We start from the raw sequence: 22,227 nt of genomic DNA on the forward strand, positions 1-22,227 counted from the left end.
TGTAACTCTTCACAGGTGGTATTTGGCTCTTGGACAACTCTACTGATAAATCTTTCCTCTCCTCTGTTTGAAATCTTGCAGGGACACCTGGTCATGGCCGGTTTATGGTGAAATGTTCTATCCAATCTTGGATTATGGCTCCAACAGTGCTCACTGGAGCCTTCAGTAATTTAGAAATTCTTTTGTAGCCAATGCCATCAGTATGTTTTACAACAATAAGGTTGCAAAGGTCTTGAGATAGCTGCCTTGTTTTAATTATCATGATATGTTTCTTGTGTGGCACCACGGCACTGAAACCTTTTTTTTTTTTTTTTTTTTTTTTATAATTTAGGCCGTCAGCTGAACTAGCTGATATTATTTTTTGCTAAGTGGCAGGATTGGTTTCTAACTACTGACAGAATTCAGATGATGTCTTGACCTTCCATGGCTTTTTGCACCTCTTTTATCTTTATCGTTCCTTTGGGAGACCCAGACCTTGGGTGTTTAGCTTCTGCCTCCGGAGGACACACAAAGTACTACACTTAAAAGTGTAGCTCCTCCCTCTGAGCTTATACACCCCCTGGTGAGTAGACCCAGCCAGTTTATCACTTTGTGTTCAGGAGGCATACATCCACACATGCATTCTCATATGATTTTTTCCTTTTTGGAATGAGATTGAAGAAGTGCGGGTCCACGTCTGGACCCACGGCATGTCCCTTCTCACCCCACTGTGTCGGTGGTGTTGTAAGGTTGATTTCCAAGGCTGGAGCCTTACATGCCGTGCTCCTTCACCATCCCTCCTGGGCTCTGGCTTGAAGTGGGAGCCAGTACGGTCTCCATGCCTGGCAGGAGACCGGTCTCCATCCACAGCCCTTCAGGACCCTGCTGGACCGGAGCACTCATCCCCAGGGACCTGGCCCTGCGTCTCAGCAGCTAAGTACCTGAGACGTTTATATATTGGGGGTCCCTGTGCTTTATTGTTTGGGGAGAGTGTGCTTACTATATTTATTGGCATTTCAGGTGGGTTCTCTAGCTGTCGCCCGAGAACCGCGCCGATGGTGCCTGCGCGTCGGCCTCGCCGCTCAAATTTAGGCCCCGGCTTTGCCGGAGGCCTAGTTTCTGTTCACTGCCCTCGCATGTCACTCATGCAGAGGGACAGGCTCGGCTCCTCCCGGCGGCCGTCCTGCACAGGGGAGGGACACTCCCCACTGCTGTGCGTGTCTCCTCCCCTGTAGGTCTCTATGGCCCTCCAGATCCCGCTGGAACGCCCCAAATCCCGCCCCCTCGCTTCGCTCCGGCGACCATTTTCTCAGACAGGGTTCACTCTGCGCTGGCCTGCACTCTGCATCCCTGCTGAGGTGCTGTGCATTGGGGGTCCGGGCTTTGGGATCTGGAGGGCACACAATACCGCTTCCAGCGGTCTGGTAAGCCACAACCGGTCTCTGGTTGTGGACCTCTGTATATACTCTCTGGGGTTCATTCTCTTGCAGAGCCCCCACTCCAGCAGCATGTCTCACATGAGGAGCAAGGCTCCAAAGCTTTATACTGTATGCGCTGAATGTAAGCTCCTGCTGCCTGAACCGAGCACCTATCCACATTGTGATGTCTGCTCTAACTTGGCGGTGCCACAGCCTGGAGTCTCACCCCCCAGTGGTCTCTCAGGCTGCTCCTGCACCTGTGGCTAAACCCCCGGCTTGGGTAGAATCCTTTTCTAGGTCTATCTCCCAGTCTTTTGCTGAGTCCATGGGACTTCTGTCCAGGACTTTGATGAATATGCATCAGCCCCCTTCACAGGGTGCCTCTACTGCTAAGGGTCCCTTAGGATCTCTATCTTCTGACCTCCGTCCACCGGAGCTCACAGAGGATTCATCATCAGGGCCCAGACCCCGTCCTCCTAAGAGGAGACGCAGGGTTTCCTCTCCCTCCTCATCCCGCGGCTCTGATTCAAGAGCTGACTCGCAGGATGAGGAGGATGCCTTTACAGGGGGCTCGGAGGCTAACTCCATGTACCCCATTGATCTTTCCGAGGGTGACTCAGATCTTAGTGACTTGATTGCTTCCATTAATTCTGTACTGGATCTCAATCCGCCAGTATCAGAGGAGCAACCCTCTCTGGCAGAAAAGCACCAGTTTACCTCGCCTAAGAGAGTAAAGAGTGTGTTCTTTAACCACTCCAGTTTTCAGGCCGCTGTGACCAAACCCAGGGCCTGTCCTGACAAACGCTTCCCAAAGCGTGGTTCTGATGACCGTTTCCCCTTTCCACCTGAGGTGGTCAAGGAGTGGGCTCATTCCCCAAAGGTAGACCCTCCGGTGTCTAGGCTCTCAGCCCGGACCGTTGTGTCGGTGGCTGATGGCACCTCCCTTAAGGATTCCACTGACCGTCAGATTGACCTTCTGGTCAAATCCGTGTATGAAGCGGCAGGGGCCGCGTTTTCCCCAACTTTTGCAGCAGTGTGGGCTCTCAAAGCCATCTCTGCTTCTCTAGAGGAGATGCATTCCCTCACTAGGGAATCTATGCCCGAGATGGTTGCCTTAACTTCTCAAGCTTCAGCTTTTTCATCTTATGCCATGTCTGCCATGCTGGAGGCTTCTCACCGCACTGCGGTGGCTTCGGTTAATTCCCTAGTTATCCTCAGGATCTTGTGGCTTCGAGAGTGGAAGGCAGATGCTTCTTCTAAGAAGTACCTTGCTGGGCTCCCTTTTGCTGGGTCCCGGCTGTTCGGAGAACAGCTGGATGAAATTATTAAAGAAGCTACTGGCGGGAAGAGTACTTCCATGCCACAAACCAAAACCAGGAAACCTGCCCAGGGTAGGAATCAGTCGAGGTTTCGCTCCTTTCGTTCCTCCAACTGGTCGTACTCTAAGCCCTCCGCCTCGTCCGCTAACTCAGCCAAGGACCAGAAATCCAACTGGCGCCCAAAAGCGCGTCCACAGAAGACCGCAGGAGCTGCTGCCACTAAGGCAGCCTCCTCGTGACACTCTGCCCGCTCCGGCAACGTCCTTAGTCATTGGCAGGCTCTCCCACTTTGGCGATGCTTGGTTTCAACACGTCTCCGATCAGTGGGTGAGAGAAATCATCTCCCACGGCTACAGGATAGAATTCTCTTCCAGCCCGCCAAACAGATTTTTTCTCTCAACTCCCCCTTGCTCCAAGGCCGCCGCCTTCTCACAGGCCGTGGCAGCCTTGAAGGCCAACGGAGTAATTGTACCAGTTCCCGCCCAGGAACGGTTCAGAGGTTTCTACTCAAATCTCTTCCTAGTTCCCAAAAAGGACGGTACCTTCCAGCCCATCCTGGATCTCAAGCTTCTCAACAAGCATGTTCAGGTGCGGCACGTTCGCATGGAGTCTCTGCGATCAGTCATTGCCTCAATGACCCAAGGGGATTTCCTGGCGTCCATCGACATCAGAGATGCCTATCTGCATGTGCCAATTGCAGTTTCACACCAGCGTTGGCTACGTTTTGCAATAGGAGAAGATCATTTCCAATTCGTGGCTCTCCCCTTCGGGTTAGCCACGGCCCCTCGGGTATTCACCAAGGTCATGGCAGCAGTGATTGCGCTTCTGCACCTCCAGGGGTTGGCAGTGATTCCTTACCTGGACGACCTTCTAGTCAAGGCTTCATCCAGCGCAGACTGTCAGCGGAGTGTCTCGCTCACTCTCGCCACTCTAGCCCAATTCGGGTGGCTTGTCAATCTTCCCAAATCCACTCTGACTCCGACCCAGAGTCTCACGTACCTAGGGATGCAGTTCGAGACTTTGCCTGCACTTGTGAAGTTGCCCTTAGTCAAACAGCTGTCACTCCAGCTAGTGGTGCGCTCTCTGCTGAGGCCCCGCCGTTATACCATCAGGCGTCTGATGCAGGTGCTGGGTCAAATGGTGGCGTCCATGGAGGCTGTTCCCTTTGCCCAGTTCCATCTGCGCCCCCTGCAGCTGGACATTCTCCGCTGTTGGGACAAGCGGCCTTCCTCCTTACACAGGTTAGTGGCTCTGTCGCCACGGACCAGGAGCTCTCTTCAGTGGTGGCTTCGGCCCCTCTCCCTGTCCCAAGGGCGCTCCTTCCTGGCCCCGTCCTGGGTGATTCTCACCACAGATGCCAGTCTAACCGGCTGGGGAGCGGTATGTCTCCACCACAGAGCGCAGGGCACTTGGACTCCGTCCGAGTCAGCCCTTTCAATCAATGTGCTGGAGACCAGAGCCGTGCTTCTAGCTCTCCTAGCTTTTCACCACCTGTTGGCGGGCAGGCACATTCGAGTCCGGTCAGACAACGCGACAGCGGTTGCCTACATCAATCATCAAGGCGGGACACGCAGCCGCCTGGCAATGATGGGGGTACAACGCATTATTCAATGGGTGGAGGACTTTAGGTTCACCATATCCGCACTCCACATCCCAGGCGTGGAAAACTGGGAGGCAGATTATCTCAGCCGTCAAAGCGTGGACGGTGGCGAGTGGTCCCTGCACCCGGCAGTGTTTCAGTCAATCTGCCGCAAATGGGGCACTCCGGACGTGGACCTAATGGCATTCCGTCACAACAACAACAAAGTTCCTGTTTACGTGGCTCGCTCCCACGATCCTCGGGGCTTCGCCGCGGACGCTCTGGTTCAAGACTGGTCCCAGTTTCGTCTGTTCTACGTGTTTCCCCCTCTAGCTCTCTTGCCCAGAGTCCTGCGCAAGATCAGAATGGAGGGCCGTCGAGTCATCCTCATTGCACCGGACTGGCCCAGGCGAGCTTGGTATCCGGACCTGCTCCATCTGTCCGTAGAGATGCCGTGGCATCTCCCGGACCGTCCAGACCTACTCTCGCAAGGTCCGTTTTTCCGCCCGAATTCTGCGGCTCTCAAATTGACGGCATGGCTCTTGAGTCCTGGATTTTGACGGCTTCTGGTATTCCTCCTGAAGTCATCTCCACTATGACTCGGGTCCGTAAGTCTTCCTCCGCTAAGATCTATCACAGGACTTGGAAAATTTTCCTGTCCTGGTGTCGCTCTACCGACCATCCTCCTTGGCCATTCTCCTTGCCGACCCTTCTGTCTTTTCTACAGTCCGGTCTGCAGCTAGGACTGTCCCTCAACTCTCTCAAGGGACAAGTCTCAGCTCTGTCAGTTCTGTTCCAGTGGCGTTTCGCTCGGCTGGCTCAGGTCCGCACCTTCATGCAAGGCGCGTCTCACATCATTCCGCCTTATAGGCGGCCCTTGGATCCCTGGGACCTTAACTTGGTCCTCACGGTATTGCAGAAACCCCCTTTTGAGCCTCTTAGGGAGGTTTCTTTGTATCGTCTTTCTTAGAAGGTGGCCTTTCTGGTTGCCATAACTTCCCTCAGGAGAGTCTCTGATTTGGCTGTGCTCTCTTCGGAGTCACCTTTTTTAGTTTTTCATCAAGACAAGGTGGTTCTCCGTCCGACTCCGGACTTTCTTCCTAAGGTGGTCTCTCCTTTCCACCTTAACCAGGACATTACCCTACCTTCCTTCTGTCCGGCTCCTGTTCATCGCTTTGAAAAAGCGCTGCATACTCTAGATCTGGTGCGTGCTCTCCGGATCTATGTGTCTCGCACCGCTGCGCTTAGGCGGTGCACCTCTTTTTGTGCTAACCACAGGTCGGCACAAGGGCCTCCCTGCTTCTAAGCCGACCTTAGCCCGTTGGATTAGATCGACCATTTCGGACGCCTACCAGAGTACTCAGGTGCTTCCCCCGCCGGGGATCAAGGCACACTCGACCAGAGCTGTCGGTGCCTCTTGGGCTTTTAGGCACCAGGCTACGGCTCAACAAGTCTGTCAGGCTGCCACTTGGACTAGCCTGCATACCTTCTCGAAGCACTACCAAGTGCATGCTTATGCTTCGGCAGATGCGAGCTTGGGCAGACGCATCCTTCAGGCGGCTGTCGCCCATTTGTGAAGTTAGGTTCTGCCTACTTCTTAGTTTTTCTGTTTATTCCCACCCAGGGACTGCTTTGGAACGTCCCAAGGTCTGGGTCTCCCAAAGGAACGATAAAGAAAAAGAGAATTTTGTTTACTTACCGTAAATTCTTTTTCTTATAGTTCCGTATTGGGAGACCCAGCACCCTCCCTGTTGCCTGTTGGCAATTTCTTGTTCCGCGTGTTATCACCGGCTGTTGTCGTGGACAGAGTCTCCGGTTGTTCCGGCTCTTGCTCTGTTCTACTTGTGGGTGGCTATTCTCCTTCAGCTTTTGCACTAAACTGGCTGGGACTGGCTCACCAGGGGGTGTATAAGCTCAGAGGGAGGAGCTACACTTTTAAGTGTAGTACTTTGTGTGTCCTCCGGAGGCAGAAGCTAAACACCCAAGGTCTGGGTCTCCCAATACGGAACTATAAGAAAAAGAATTTACGGTAAGTAAACAAAATTCTCTTTTTTCATGTGTCCAATACTTTTTTCCTGTGTTATTTCTCATAATTAAATATATCTTAATTTATGGACATCTATGGTTTAATATCTTTGTATTTTGGATGGGTTGTTACAGACATCTGATGAGAAATTAATTTCAATAGCACTTTCAAAAATATATTTATTTAGAAAATTGGTGACATGTTCAATTCTTCACCAGCTGTATATATAATTTGCATTACATACTGTAATTCTTTTCCAGGGTGTATTCACACATTGCAAATTCTTTGTGCTTAAAGGGAACCTGTCACCAGAATTTTCCCTATTAAACTAAAAGAATCCCCTTCTGCAGCTCCTGGGCTGCATTCTATGAAGGTGCACCTTGTTCCTGACTCCCCTTACAGACCCCAGAAATAACTTTATAAAAATTGGCCATTAGGTATGCTAATTAGCTTGGTTGGTCAGATGGGCGGGCTCATTTTCTGCTCCTTTATCCCCCTCCTGCCGCTGATTGCTGTCCTCCTTCCTTGATTGACAGGATAACGCCCTCCATCAAACTCCGCGTCGCATTTTCAAATCTCGCACCTGTGCAGTTAGGTCTGCTCGCGCAGGCGCAGTTCACTTTGCCATATCACGGCCAGAGCAGAAAACATAGCTGCCCTAGCTCGCGCCGGTGCGCTAAATGCGCAGGTGCGAGATTATGGGTGAGTATTAGCATGGCACTGGTGAGATCGGCGCTGTGCATGACCTCACCAGCGCCATGCTCGTACCTGCTAATAATCTCGCGCCTGTGCAATTAGCTCACCGGAGCGAGCTAGGACAGCTATGTTTTCTGCTCTGGCCGTGATATGGCAGAGTGAACTGCGCCTGCGCGAGCAGACCTAACTGCACAGGTGCGAGATTTGAAAATGCGACGCGGAGGATGACGGAGGAGTTATCACGTCAATCAAGGAAGGAGAACGGCAATCAGCGGCAGGAGGGGGATAAAGGAGCAGAAAATGAGCCTGCCCATGTGGCCAACCAAGGTAATTAGCATACCTAACGGCCAAGTTTTATAAAGTTATTTCTTTATCGTTCCTTTGGGAGACCCAGACCTTGGGTGTTTAGCTTCTGCCTCCGGAGGACACACAAAGTACTACACCTAAAAGCATAGCTCCTCCCTCTGAGCTTATACACCCCCTGGTGAGCCAGTCACAGCCAGTTTATCGCTTTGTGTTCAGGAGGCATACATCCACACATGCATTCTCATAAGATTTTTTTTTTTTTTTTTTGGATAAAGATTGAAGAAGTGCGGGTCCACGTCTGGACTCCCGGCATGTCTCTTCTCACCCCACTGTGTCGGCGGTGTTGTAAGGTTGATTTTCCAAGGCTGGAGCCTTACATGCCGTGCTCCTTCACCATCCCTCCTGGGCTCTGGATTGAAGTGGGAGCCAGCGCCGTCTCCATGCCTGGCAGGAGACCGGTCTCCGTCCACAGCTCCTTGAGGACTCTGCTGGACTGGAGCACTCATCCCCAAGGACCTGGCCCTGCGTCTCAGCAGCTAAGTACCTGAGACGTTCATATGTTGGGGGTCCATGTCCTTTATTGTATGAGTGTGTTTGCTGTATTTGTTTTGTTATTTCCGGCGGGTCCTCTGGCTTTCGCCTGAGAACCGCGCCGATGGTGCCTGCGCGTCGGCCTCGCTGCTCAAATTTAGGCCCTGGCTTTGCCGGAGGCCTAGTTTCTGTTACCTGCCCTCGCATGTCACTCATGCAGAGGGACAGGCACGGCTCCTCCCGGCGGCCGTCCTGCACAGGGGAGGGACACTCCCCACTGCTTGTGCGTGACTCCTCCCCTGCAGGTCTCTATGGCCCTCCAGATCCCGCTTTCCTACAGGGACGCCCCCGCCCCCTCTCTTCGCTCCGGCGGCCATTTTCTTGGACAGGGTTCACTCTGCGCTGGGCCATCCTGCACTCTGCATCCTGCTGAGGTGTTGTGCATTGGGGGTCCGGGCTTCGGGATCTGGAGGGCACACAACACCGCTTCCAGCGGTCTGGTAAGCCACAGCCGGTCTCTGGTTGTGGACCTCTGTATATACTCCCTGGGGTTCATTCTCTTTGTAGAAGCTGTTTCCCACTCCAGCAGCATGTCTCACACGAGGAGCAAGGCTCCAAAGCTTTATACTGCATGCGCTGCATGTAAGCTCCTGCTGCCTGAACCGAGCACCTATCCACATTGTGATGTCTGCTCTAACTTGGCGGTGCCACAGCCTGGAGTCTCACCCCCAGTGGTCTCTCAGGCTGCTTCTGCACCTGTGGCTGAACCCCCGGCCTGGGTAGAGGCCTTCTCTAGGTCTGTCTCCCAGTCATTTGCTGAGTCCATGGGACTTCTGTCCAGGACTTTGATGAATATGCATCAGCCCCCTTCACAGGGTGTCTCTAATGCTCTTGCTAAGGGTCCTTTAGGATCCCTATCCTCTGACCTCCGTCCACTGGAGCTCACAGAGGATTCATCATCAGGGCACAGACCCCGTCCTCCTAAGAGGCGCCGCAGGGTTTCCTCTCCCTCTTCATCCCGCGGCTCTGATTCAAGAGCTGACTCGCAGGATGAGGAGGATGCCTTTACAGGGGGTTCGGAGGCTAACTCCATGTGCCCCATTGATCTTTCTGAGGGTGACTCAGAACTTAGTGACTTGATTGATTCCATTAATTCTGTATTTCTCAATCACTAGTATCAGAGGAGCAACCCTCTCTGGCAGAAAAGCACCAGTTTACCTCGCCTAAGAGAGTAAAGAGTGTGTTCTTTAACCACTCCAGTTTTCAGACCGCTGTGACCAAACCCAGGGCCTGTCCTGACAAACGCTTCCCAAAGCGTGGTTCTGATGACCGTTTTCCCTTTCCACCTGAGGTGGTCAAGGAGTGGGCTCACTCCCCAAAGGTAGACCCTCCGGTGTCTAGGCTCTCAGCCCGGACCGTTGTGTCAGTGGCTGATGGCACTTCCCTTAGGGATGCCACTGACCGTCAGATTGACCTTCTGGCCAAATCCGTGTATGAAGTGGCGGGGGCCGCGTTTTCCCCAACTTTTGCAGCAGTGTGGGCCCTCAAAGCCATCTCTGCTTCTCTAGAGGAGATGCATTCCCTCACCAGAGAATCTATGCCCGAGATAGTTGCCTTAACTTCTCAAGCTTCAGGTTTTTCTTCTTATGCCATGTCTGCCATGCTGGAGGCTTCTCACCGCACTGCGGTGGCTTCGGCTAATTCCCTCGTTATCCGCAGGATCTTGTGGCTTATAGAGTGGAAGGCAGATGCTTCTTCAAAGAAGTACCTTGCTGGGCTCCCTTTTGCTGGTTCCCGGCTGTTCGGTGAACAGCTGGATGAAATTATTAAGGAAGCTACTGGCAGGAAGAGTACTTCCATGCCACAAACCAAGACCAGGAAACCTGCCCAGGGTAGGACTCATTCGAGGTTTCGCTCCTTTCGTTCCTCCAACTGGTCGTCCTCTAAGCCCTCCGCCTCGTCCGCTAACTCCGCTAAGGACCAGAAATCCATCTGGCGCTCAAAAGCGCGTCCACAGAAGACCGCAGGAGGTTCTGCCACTAAGGCAGCCTCCTCGTGACTCTCTGCCCGCTCCAGCAACGTCCTTAGTCGGTGGCAGGCTCTCCCACTTTGGCGACGCTTGGTTTCAACAAGTCTCCGATCAGTGGGTGAGAGATATCATCTCTCATGGCTACAGGATAGAATTCTCTTCCAGCCCGCCAAACAGATTTTTTCTCTCAGCTCCCCCCTGCTCCAAGGCCGCCGCCTTCTCACAGGCCGTGGCTGCCTTGCTGGCCAACGGAGTAATTGTACCAGTTCCCGCCCGGGAACGGTTCAGAGGTTTCTACTCAAATCTCTTCCTAGTTCCCAAAAAGGACGGTACCTTCCGACCCATCCTGGATCTCAAGCTTCTCAACAAGCATGTTCGGGTGCGGCACTTTCGCATGGAGTCTCTGCGATCAGTCATTGCCTCAATGACCCAAGGGGATTTCCTGGCGTCCATCGACATCAGAGATGCCTATCTACACGTGCCAATTGCAGTTTCACACCAGCGTTGGCTACGCTTTGCAATAGGAGAAGATCATTTCCAATTCGTGGCTCTCCCCTTCGGGTTAGCCACGGCCCCTCAGGTTTTCACCAAGGTCATGGCAGCAGTGATTGCGGTTCTGCACCTCCAGGGGTTGGCAGTGCTTCCTTACCTGGACGACCTTCTAGTCAAGGCTCCATCCTGCGCAGACTGTCAGCGGAGTGTCTCGCTCACTCTCGCCACTCTAGCCCAATTCGAGTGGCTTGTCAATCTTCCCAAATGCACTCGGACTCCGACCCAGAGTCTCACATACCTAGGGATGCAGTTCGAGACTCTGCCGGCACTTGTGAAGTTGCCCTTAAACAAACAGCTGTCACTCCAGTTGACGGTGCGCTCTCTCCTGAGGCCCCACCGTTATACCCTCAGGCGTCTGATGCAGGTGCTGGGTCAAATGGTGGCGTCCATGGAGGCTGTTCCCTTTGCCCAGTTCCATCTGCGCCCCCTGCAGCTGGACATTCTCCGCTGTTGGGACAAGCAGCCTTCCTCCTTACACAGGTTAGTGGCTCTGTCGCCACGCACCAAGAGCTCTCTTCAGTGGTGGCTTCGGCCCCTCTCCCTGTCCCAAGGGCGCTCCTTCCTGGCCCCGTCCTGGGTGATTCTCACCACGGATGCCAGTCTATCCAGCTGGGGAGCGGTATGTCTCCACCACAGAGCACAGGGCACTTGGACTCCGTCCGAGTCAGCCCTTTCAATCAATGTGCAGGAAACCAGAGCCGTGCTTCTAGCTCTCCTAGCATTTCACCACCTGCTGGCGGGCAGGCACATTCGAGTCCAGTCAGACAACGCGACAGCGGTTGCCTACATCAACCATCAAGGCGGGACACGCAGCCGCCTGGCAATGATGGGGGTACAACGCATTATTCAATGGGCGGAGGACTTTAGGTTCACCATATCCGCAGTCCACATCCCAGGCGTGGAAAACTGGGAGGCAGATTATCTCAGCCGTCAAAGCGTGGACGGTGGCGAGTGGTCCCTGCACCCGGCAGTATTTCAGTCGATCTGCCGCAAATGGAGCACTCCGGACGTGGACCTAATGGCATCCCGTCACAACAACAAAGTTCCTGTTTACGTGGCTCGCTCCCACGATCCTCAGGCCTTCGCCGCGGACGCTCTGGTTCAGGACTGGTCCCAGTTTCGTCTGTCCTACGTGTTTCCCCCTCTAGCTCTCTTGCCCAGAGTCCTGCGCAAGATCAGAATGGAGGGTCGTCGAGTCATCCTCATTGCACCGGACTGGCCCAGGCGAGCTTGGTATCCGGACCTGCTCCAACTGTCCGTAGAGATGCCGTGGCATCTCCCGGACCGTCCAGACCTACTCTCGCAAGGTCCGTTTTTCCGCCCGAATTCTGCGGCCCTCAAATTGACGGCGTGGCTCTTGAGTCCTGGATTTTGACGGCTTCTGGTATTCCCCCTGAAGTCATCTCCACTATGACTCGGGCCCGCAAATCTTCCTCTGCTAAGATCTATCACAGGACTTGGAAAATTTTCCTGTCCTGGTGTCGCTCTACCGGCCATCCCCCTTGGCCATTCTCCTTGCCGACCCTTCTGTCTTTTCTACAGTCCGTTCTGCAGCTAGGACTGTCCCTCAACTCTCTCAAGGGACAAGTTTCGGCTCTGTCAGTTCTGTTCCAGCGGCATCTCACTCGGCTGGCTCAGGTCCGCACCTTCATGCAGGGCGTGTCTCACATCATTCCGCCTTACCGGCGGCCCTTGGATCCCTGGGACCTTAACTTGGTCCTCACGGTATTGCAGAAACCCCCCTTTGAGCCTCTTAGGGAGGTTTCTTTGTATCGTCTTTCACAGAAAGTGGCCTTTCTGGTTGCCATAACTTCCCTCAGGAGAGTCTCTGATTTGGCTGCGCTCTCCTCGGAGTCACCTTTTTTAGTCTTTCATCAAGACAAGGTGGTTCTCCGTCCGACTCTGGACTTTCTTCCTAAGGTGGGGTCTCTCCCTTCTACCTTAACCAGGACATTACCTTACCTTCCTTCTGTCCGGCCCCTGTTCATCGCTTTGAAAAAGCTCTACATACTCTAGATCTGGTGCGTGCTCTCCGGATCTATGTGTCTCGCACCGCTGCGCTTAGGCGGTGCACCTCTCTTTTTGTGCTAACCACAGGTCGGCGCAAGTGCCTCCCTGCTTCTAAGCCGACCTTAGCCCGTTGGATTAGATCGACCATTTCGGACGCCTACCAGAGTACTCAGGTGCTTCCCCCGCCGGGGATCAAGGCACACTCGACCAGAGCTGTCGGTGCCTCTTGGGCTTTTAGGCACCAGGCTACGGCTCAACAAGTCTGTCAGGCTGCCACTTGGACTAGCCTGCATACCTTCTCGAAGCACTACAAAGTGCATGCTCATGCTTCGGCAGATGCGAGCTTGGGCAGGATCATCCTTCAGGCGGCGGTCGCCCATTTGTGAAGTTAGGTTCTGCCTACTTCTTAGTTTTTTCTGTTTATTTCCCACCCAGGGACTGCTTTGGAACGTCCCAAGGTCTGGGTCTCCCAAAGGAACGATAAAGAAAAAGAGAATTTTGTTTACTTACCGTAAATTCTTTTTCTTATAGTTCCGTATTGGGAGACCCAGCACCCTCCCTGTTGCCTGTTGGCAATTTCTTGTTCCGCGTGTTATCACCGGCTGTTGTCGTGGACAGTCTCCGGTTGTTCCGGCTCTTGCTCTGTTCTACTTGTGGGTGGCTATTCTCCTTCAGCTTTTGCACTAAACTGGCTGTGACTGGCTCACCAGGGGGTGTATAAGCTCAGAGGGAGGAGCTACACTTTTAGGTGTAGTACTTTGTGTGTCCTCCGGAGGCAGAAGCTAAACACCCAAGGTCTGGGTCTCCCAAGACGGAACTATAAGAAAAAGAATTTACGGTAAGTAACAAAATTCTCTTTTTTTGGGGTCTGGAAGGGGAGTCAGGGCCAAGGTGCACCTTCATAGAACGCAGCCCAGGAGCTGCAGAAGGGGATTCTTTTAGTTTATTAGGTAAAAATCTGGCAACAGGTTCCCTTTAAATCTGCACAGACTCTTCGATAAATGCTGCTACAAATCCGTGTGAAATTAGATTGCTTTTTTTAATTCACATGATAAATTAGCATAAAATCACACCATGAATAATAGCGAATGTTGCACTGAACAGTGAAATTCAGAGGAATCAATCCACGGGTGGCAGTCTGCTGTGGATTTTATTGTCTTTGTTTATAAACTTGCTTATTTGTTTCAGTTTTCAGTTTTTTTAATATTCAGTAATATCTAGATACTGTAATCTCAAAATACATTTCTAGCTACCTATCTAGTTTAATTTTATAAACTATGTACAAAAACCATAGGTTATATAGTGCAAATTGCAGCAGTCAGACTATGATGGAAATACACATCACAAAATGAACACTAGGATGTTGGGATATCAAATTTGTACTTGGCAAAGCAACATTTTATAAAACAAAAAAATTGTATATCTAAGCACTGAAAAATCATCTCATTATAGATGGATCTCTTTTTTAATTTGACAGGAACAGCACTGTGTAAACAAGGCCTGAGCATGCTTTTCCTTTTTCCGCCTAGGAAGAAGAGGAGAGCTCTACAGGGATCAAAAGTGAACAAGTGAAGACGTCTGACCTTCATGAAGATAATGTAACTGAACAAACACATCACATTATCATCCCCAGCTATGCTGCATGGTTTGATTATAATAGGTAATATAAGGTTGTTATATAAAGTATATATATATTTTATCAACGTCTCTTTATCTTTTACCATTCACTGAAATGCCCACGCCATTGTTTTTATATCTTTTTCTTATGTTTCTTTGTTAATTTCTTCCGCAGTGTACATGCCATTGAGCGAAGAGCACTACCTGAGTTTTTCAATGGCAAGAACAAGTCTAAAACACCGGAGATGTGAGTGCTTCCTAATTCTATAGCGTTTTGTCCTTGGCTCAATTTTTATATTTCCATTTACTGCTCATCTAAATAGTTACTCCCATTGATGAATATTGTCAGATAGTAAAACAAGCACCTTTGCAATTAACTGCTTTTTAAAATTTGTAACCATTCTTGACGGGTTGTTCTGTGAATATAAGTCATCGTCCATCCCACAGATGATATCTTGTAGATCGGTGGGGTCCGACCCCCCCCCCCCCACCCGAACCCAAACCGATAAGTAGAACAAGGGAACCTGTATATCCATTGGAATGGAGTGAAAAAGCATATACTGGACCTCTACTTCATTCATTCCCATTGGGGCTGCTCTGTGCTCATCTTTTTCTGGCAGCCACATAAAGAATGAATAGGGCAGAGGCCACCTGCCACTACATTTGAAACTGGGATAAAAGTTCCTCTCGGGCATAAAATTTCTCCATTCTTGAGATCAGTGCAAGTCTCAGCAGAGGGACCCTCACTTATCTGCAAGCTATGGCCTATTGTGTGGACAAGAGATGACTTGCATTCACTGGACAAACTTCATGAATACTTTTTGTTTACAGTTGAGTTTAGGAGATTGATCACTACCGCTATCTAGCCCCTTAGTGACCACCAATATGACTTAAAACTGACCTTAGGCCTCTTTCACACATCAGTTTTTTTCCCATCAATCACAATCCGTTTTGTGATGGAAGCTACGGATCCATCGCAGATTGTGGTAAAACTGATGCGACGGATCCTGTAAAAAAAAAAAAAAAAAAACGGATCCGTCGTACCACTTTTTCTTTGTCGCTCCTAATTGGGAGACCCAGACAATTGGGGTGTATAGCTACTGCCTCCGGAGGCCGCACAAAGTACTACACTTAAAAGTGTAAGGCCCCTCCCCTTCTGGCTATACACCCCCCCGTGGGATCACGGGTTCCTCAGTTTTTTGCTTTGTGCGAAGGAGGTCAGACACGCACGCATAGCTCCACTGTTTAGTCAGCAGCAGCTGCTGACTATGTCGGATGGAAGAAAAGAGGGCCCATACAGGGCCCCCAGCATGCTCCCTTCTCACCCCACTTGCTGTCGGCGGTGTTTGTTAAGGTTGAGGTACCCATTGCGGGTACGGAGGCTGGAGCCCACATGCTGATTCCTTCCCCATCCCCATTAGGGTTCCGGGTGAAGTGGGACTTTACCGGTCTCCAGGCACTGAGACCGTGCTCCATCCGCAGCCCCTGGAGAAGCCGCTGGATATGGAGCTGAGTATCGTCAGGGACAGACCCTGCTCCGTCAAGGTACTCTGTGTCCCCGTGCATACCGCGCGCACACCGCAGCATGGCTGGGTGTGTTAGTGCGCCGGGGACATCAGCGCTGCTGCGCTTGTGCCATTTCCTCACTACAGCTTGGCTGAGTGGGTAGACTTAGGGCGAACGGTCGCGCCGGCCGCTGGGGTCAGTCACACTGCGACGCGGCTGGGACTTGTGGTGCGCCGGGGACTTCCGCGCTGGCCGTGCATATATCACGGCCGCGCTTATTACTACAGTCCCCGGCTTTTGCGGCCTAGTTCGTCTCGTTCCCGCCTCCGCACCTGCCAGTCAGGAGGAGGGCGGGACGCCGTACAGAGCATCAGCGCTGAGGGCTGGAGTCTGTTTTACATACTCCAGCCCTCACACCAGGCACAGTAGGACGCAGTTTCCCGCACTTTGTTTGTGGCACGCCCACGGTCCGCCCCTCTTCACAGGACGCCGGCAGCCATTCCTGTCTGCACGCTGAGCTGGAGAGGGGAGCCTGGGAGACCCAGACACTGGATTCTACGACCTCATACCCGCTTTTCAGCGGGCGGTAAGCAGCCCTCAAGGGCTCACCCCCACTTGTGCCGTTGTGTACTTGGTATTTTGTGTTTGCAAATACTTTTCACTGTACGGTCGCTGGTGATTCTCGGCTATATACCCTCCTAGATTGCAAGGAGGCAACAGCATGTCGTCCGTTAAACGCAAGGGTGCCAAGGCACAGACTTTATATGCTGCCTGTACCGCATGTGGGGCTACTCTACCGGCAGGTTCCACTGACCCCCATTGTGTGCAGTGCTCGGCCCCTGCAGCACTTGCTCAGCCGGGGCCTCTGCTGGACGTGACCCAGAGTGTACCACCTGTGAATGCTGTCCAGGTGACAGGGACGGAGTTTGCAGCTTTTGCTGATAGATTGTCTATGACAATGTCTAAGATTCTTGAAACATTGCAGTCTAGACCAGTAACTCAGACCACGGACACTGTTGAATCATTGCTCCCTGGTCCCCCTCAACTGGAACACTTCCGGGCTCCGGGGGTGTCACATGCACCCCAGGGTGACGGCTCTGACTCGGACGACAGTCCCAGACAGCCTAAGCGGGCTCGCTATGAGGGGCCCTCAACTTCGTCTCACTGGTCAGGATCCCAGCGGGATGAATCTATGGGTGATGAGGCGGATGTAACTGATCAGGATTCTGATCCTGGGACCGCTCTCAATCTGGATACACCGGATGGTGACGCCATAGTGAATGATCTTATAGCGTCCATCAATAAGATGTTAGATATTTCTCCGCCAGCTCCTCCTGAGGAGGAGTCAGCTTCACAGCATGAGAAATTCCATTTCAGATATCCCAAGCGTAAATTAAGCTCTTTTCTGGACCACTCTGACTTTAGAGACGCAATCCAGAAACACCACGCTTATCCCGATAAGCGGTTTTCCAAACGGCTTAAAGATACACGCTATCCTTTTCCCCCTGACGTGGTCAAGGGCTGGACCCAGTGTCCCAAGGTGGACCCTCCAATCTCCAGGCTTGCAGCTAGATCCTTAGTTGCAGTGGAAGATGGAGCGGCACTTAAAGATGCCACTGACAGACAGATGGAGCTCTGGTTGAAATCCATCTATGAAGCTATTGGAGCGTCGTTGGCGCCAGCATTCGCAGCCGTATGGGCACTCCAAGCTATTTCAGCTGGGCTTACACAAGTCGACACTGTCACACGTACATCTGCTCCGCAGGTGGCACCATTGACCTCTCAGATGTCTGCATTCGCGTCTTACGCGATTAATGCTGTCCTAGACTCTACGAGCCGTACGGCGGTGGCGTCAGCCAACTCCGTAGTTTTACGCAGAGCCTTGTGGTTGAGGGAATGGAAGGCAGATTCTGCTTCCAAGAAGTGCTTAACCAGTTTGCCTTTTTCTCGTGACCGATTGTTTGGTGAGCGTTTGGATGAAATCATTAAACACTCCAAGGGTAAGGATTCATCCTTACCTCAACACAGACAAAACAAACCCCAACAAAGGAGGGGTCAGTCTGGTTTTCGGTCCTTTCGAGGCTCAGGCAGGTCCCAATTCTCCTCGTCTAAGAGGACTCAAAAGGATCAGAGAGGCTCAGATTCTTGGCGGACTCAATCACGCCCAAAAAAGACAGCAGGAAGAACCGTCACCAAGACGGCTTCCTCATGACTCTCAGTCTCCTCTTTCCGCATCCTCGGTCGGTGGCAGGCTCTCCCGCTTTGGCGACATTTGGCTGTCACAGGTCAAAGACCGTTGGGTGAGAGACATTCTGTCTCACGGGTACAGGATAGAGTTCAGCTCTCGTCCTCCAACTCGTTTCTTCAGAACTTCTCCACCGCCCGACCGGGCCGATGCTCTGCTGCAGGCGGTGGCCGCTCTAAAGGCGGAAGGAGTGGTGACTTCCGTTCCTCTTCAGGAACAAGGTCACGGTTTTTACTCCAATTTGTTTGTGGTGCCAAAGAAGGACGGGTCGTTTCGTCCCGTCCTGGATCTAAAGTTGCTCAACAAACACGTAAAAACCAGGAGGTTCCGGATGGAATCTCTCCGCTCCGTCATCGCCTCAATGTCTCAAGGAGATTTCCTAGCATCAATAGACATCAAGGATGCTTATCTCCACGTGCCGATTGCGCCAGAGCATCAGCGTTTTCTACGCTTCGTTATAGGAAGCGAACACCTGCAGTTCGTAGCGCTACCTTTCGGGCTGGCGACAGCCCCTCGGGTCTTCACCAAGGTCATGGCTGCAGTAGTAGCAGTCCTGCACTCGCAGGGTCACTCTGTGATTCCGTATTTGGACGATCTACTTATCAAGGCACCCTCTCAAGAGGCATGCCAACACAGTTTGAACGTGGCACTGAAGACTCTCCAGAGTTTCGGGTGGATTGTCAACTTTGCAAAGTCAAATCTAACCCCGACCCAATCACTAACATATCTTGGCATGGAGTTTCATACTCTCTCAGCGATAGTGAAGCTTCCGCTGGACAAACAGCGTTCACTACAGACAGGGGTGCAATCTCTCCTTCAGGGCCAGTCGCACACCTTGAGGCGCCTCATGCATTTCCTAGGGAAAATGGTGGCAGCAATGGAAGCAGTCCCTTTCGCGCAGTTTCATCTGCGCCCTCTACAATGGGACATTCTCCGCCAATGGGACGGGAAGTCGACGTCCCTCGACAGGGATGTTTCCCTCTCTCAGACAACCAAGGATTCTCTCCGGTGGTGGCTTCTTCCCACCTCTTTGTCAAAAGGAAGGTCGTTCCTACCCCCATCCTGGGCGGTAGTCACGACAGATGCGAGCCTATCAGGGTGGGGAGCAGTGTTTCTTCACCACAGGGCTCAGGGTACGTGGACTCGGAAAGAGTCCACCCTTCAGATCAATGTTCTGGAAATCAGAGCAGTCTATCTTGCCCTGCAAGCCTTCCAACAGTGGCTGGAAGGCAAGCAGATCCGAATTCAGTCGGACAATTCCACGGCGGTGGCGTACATCAACCACCAAGGGGGAACACGCAGTCGGCAAGCCTTCCAGGAAGTAAGGCGGATTCTGTCGTGGGTGGAAGACACAGCATCCACCATATCCGCAGTTCACATCCCAGGCGTGGAAAACTGGGAAGCAGATTTTCTCAGTCGCCAGGGCATGGACGCAGGGGAATGGTCCCTTCACCCGGACGTGTTTCAGGAGATCTGTCGCCGCTGGGGGATGCCGGACGTCGACCTGATGGCGTCACGACACAACAACAAGGTCCCGGTTTTCATGGCACGATCTCACGATCACCGAGCTTGGGCGGCAGACGCCTTAGTTCAAGATTGGTCACAGTTCCGGCTACCTTATGTGTTCCCACCTCTGGCACTGTTGCCCAGAGTGCTCCGAAAGATCAGGTCCGACTGCCGCCGCGCCATTCTCGTCGCTCCAGACTGGCCAAGGAGGTCGTGGTACCCGGATCTGTGGCACCTCACGGTAGGCCAACCGTGGGCGCTACCAGACCGTCCAGACTTGCTGTCTCAAGGGCCGTTTTTCCATCTGAATTCTGCGGCCCTGAACCTGACTGTGTGGCCATTGAGTCCTGGATCCTAGGGGCCTCAGGTTTATCTCATGAGGTGGTTGCCACCATGAGACAGGCTAGGAAACCATCCTCCGCCAAGATCTACCACAGGACGTGGAAGATATTCCTATCTTGGTGCTCTGCCCAGGGAGTTTCTCCCTGGCCATTTGCATTGCCTATTTTTCTTTCCTTCCTGCAGTCTGGGTTGGAAAAAGGTTTGTCGCTTAGCTCCCTTAAAGGTCAAGTCTCCGCGCTATCCGTATTTTTTCAGAAACGCCTAGCGCGACTTCCTAAGGTACGCACGTTCCTGCAAGGAGTCTGTCATATCGTCCCTCCTTACAAGCGGCCGTTGGAGCCCTGGGATCTGAACAAGGTTCTAATTGCTCTCCAGAAGCCGCCTTTCGAGCCTATGAAGGAGATTTCCTTTTCTCGGCTTTCACAGAAAGTGGCTTTTCTAGTGGCGGTCACGTCTCTTCGGAGAGTGTCCGAGCTGGCGGCGTTATCTTGCAAATCTCCCTTCCTGGTGTTTCACCAGGACAAGGTAGTTCTGCGTCCAATTCCAGAGTTTCTTCCCAAGGTGGTATCTTCCTTTCATCTCAATCAGGATATCACTTTACCGTCTTTGTGTCCGCATCCAGTTCACCAATTCGAAAAGGGTTTGCATTTGTTGGACCTGGTGAGAGCACTCAGGATCTACATTTCCCGCACGGCGCCCCTGCGCCGCTCGGATGCACTCTTTATCCTGGTCGCTGGTCAGCGTAAAGGGTCGCAAGCTTCCAAATCCACCCTTGCGCGGTGGATCAAGGAACCAATTCTTCACACCTACCGTTCTGCTGGGCTTCCGATTCCATCTGGACTGAAGGCCCATTCTACCAGAGCCGTGGGTGCGTCCTGGGCATTACGGCATCAGGCTACGGCTCAGCAGGTGTGCCAGGCGGCTACCTGGTCGAGTCTGCACACTTTTACCAAACATTATCAGGTGCATACCTTCGCTTCGGCGGATGCCGGCCTAGGTAGACAAGTCCTTCAGGCGGCGGTGGCCCACCTGTAGGAAAGGTCTGCTTGACAGCCCTATCACGAGGTATTCTTTTACCCACCCAGGGACTGCTTTTGGACGTCCCAATTGTCTGGGTCTCCCAATTAGGAGCGACAAAGAAGAAGGGAATTTTGTTTACTTACCGTAAATTCCTTTTCTTCTAGCTCCAATTGGGAGACCCAGCACCCGCCCTGTTTTTTCTTAGGGATTTTGTTTTTCGGGTGCACATGTTGTTCATGTTAATAAGTTCAGTTCTCCGATGTTGTTTATCGGATTGAATTTGTTTTTGAAACAGTTATTGGCTTTCCTCCTTCTTGCTTTTGCACTAAAACTGAGGAACCCGTGATCCCACGGGGGGGTGTATAGCCAGACGGGGAGGGGCCTTACACTTTTAAGTGTAGTACTTTGTGCGGCCTCCGGAGGCAGTAGCTATACACCCCAATTGTCTGGGTCTCCCAATTGGAGCTAGAAGAAAAGGAATTTACGGTAAGTAAACAAAATTCCCTTCTTTTCATGGCAAGGGTTATATATGAACCCATCCTGGACGAGAGAGAGCCCAGAATGGAATTTACACATCTGAGCATGCTCGGTTAGAAAGACGGATCAGTCGTCGGAATCCGTCATTTAACGGATTGCGATGGATCCAGCGCCTATAGGCTTCCATTATAACAAATGACAGACGCCGACGGATCATTTGCTGTCCGGTTTTCCGACGCGCACAAAAAAACGTTCATGTGGACGTCTGCTCCATCGGCCGGACAAACCTTTTTCGACGGATCCGTCGTACAACGGATGAAATGTGAGGCCATCCGTCGCAATCCGTCGCTAATACAAGTCAATGACAAAAAACGGATCCAGCGCTGGATCCGTTTTTTACACAAAACGACGGATTGCGACTGATGGCAAAAAAGTGATGTGTAAAAGAGGCCTAAAGGGTGCTTTACACCAGACAATCTATCGTGCGATAGATCGTCGGGGTCACGGTTTTTGTGACGCACATCCGGCATCGCTGGCGATGCCGGCCTGTGTGACACCTCCTAGCGACGCAGTATCGCTCACAAATCGTGAGTCGGGTACTGCTCGCTAGGTTCCATAATATCGTTTGATTTAGTTGACCATCGTTTCCGTGGTAGCACACGCCGCTCCGTGTGACACCACGGGAACGATGAGCAGCTCACCTGCCTCCCGCGGCCGCCGCCGGCTCTATGTGGAAGGAAGGAGGTGGGCGGGATGTTTACGTCCCGCTCATCTCCGCCCCTCCGCTTCTATTGGCCGGCGGCCGTGTGACGTCGCTGTGACGCCGAACGTCCCTCCCACTCCAGGAAGTGGACGTTCGCCGCCCACAGCGAGGTCGCACGAGAGGTAAGTATGTGTGACGGGGGTAACTAACTTTGTGCGACACGGGCAGCGATTTGCCCGTGACGCAAAAAGGCCGGGGGCGGGTACGATCGATTGTGAAATCGCACAATCGGTCGTACCGTGTAAAGCAGCCTTTAGATATAAGCAAACATTCCCCACTAGGTGAATGTGCAGCCGCTGTCAGCTC

The 22,227-nt window shown here is 52.3% G+C and overlaps 1 protein-coding gene across 6 annotated transcripts in view; it reads left to right on the plus strand.

Annotated features, from left to right (window-relative positions):
• Window positions 1–22,227, plus strand: part of SMARCC2 (SWI/SNF related BAF chromatin remodeling complex subunit C2) — a 254,922-nt gene that overhangs the window by 113,517 nt on the left and 119,178 nt on the right. For all 6 annotated transcript variants that reach the window (XM_075336975.1, XM_075336976.1, XM_075336974.1 and 3 more), the window contains 2 exons: window positions 13,975–14,105; window positions 14,238–14,309. In XM_075336975.1, the coding sequence (XP_075193090.1) occupies window positions 13,975–14,105; window positions 14,238–14,309 (203 nt within the window). The remainder of the gene's footprint in view (window positions 1–13,974; window positions 14,106–14,237; window positions 14,310–22,227) is intronic.

The sequence above is a fragment of the Anomaloglossus baeobatrachus genome, chromosome 2, assembly GCF_048569485.1.
Source record: "Anomaloglossus baeobatrachus isolate aAnoBae1 chromosome 2, aAnoBae1.hap1, whole genome shotgun sequence".
NCBI classification, from domain to species: Eukaryota; Metazoa; Chordata; class Amphibia; order Anura; family Aromobatidae; genus Anomaloglossus; species Anomaloglossus baeobatrachus.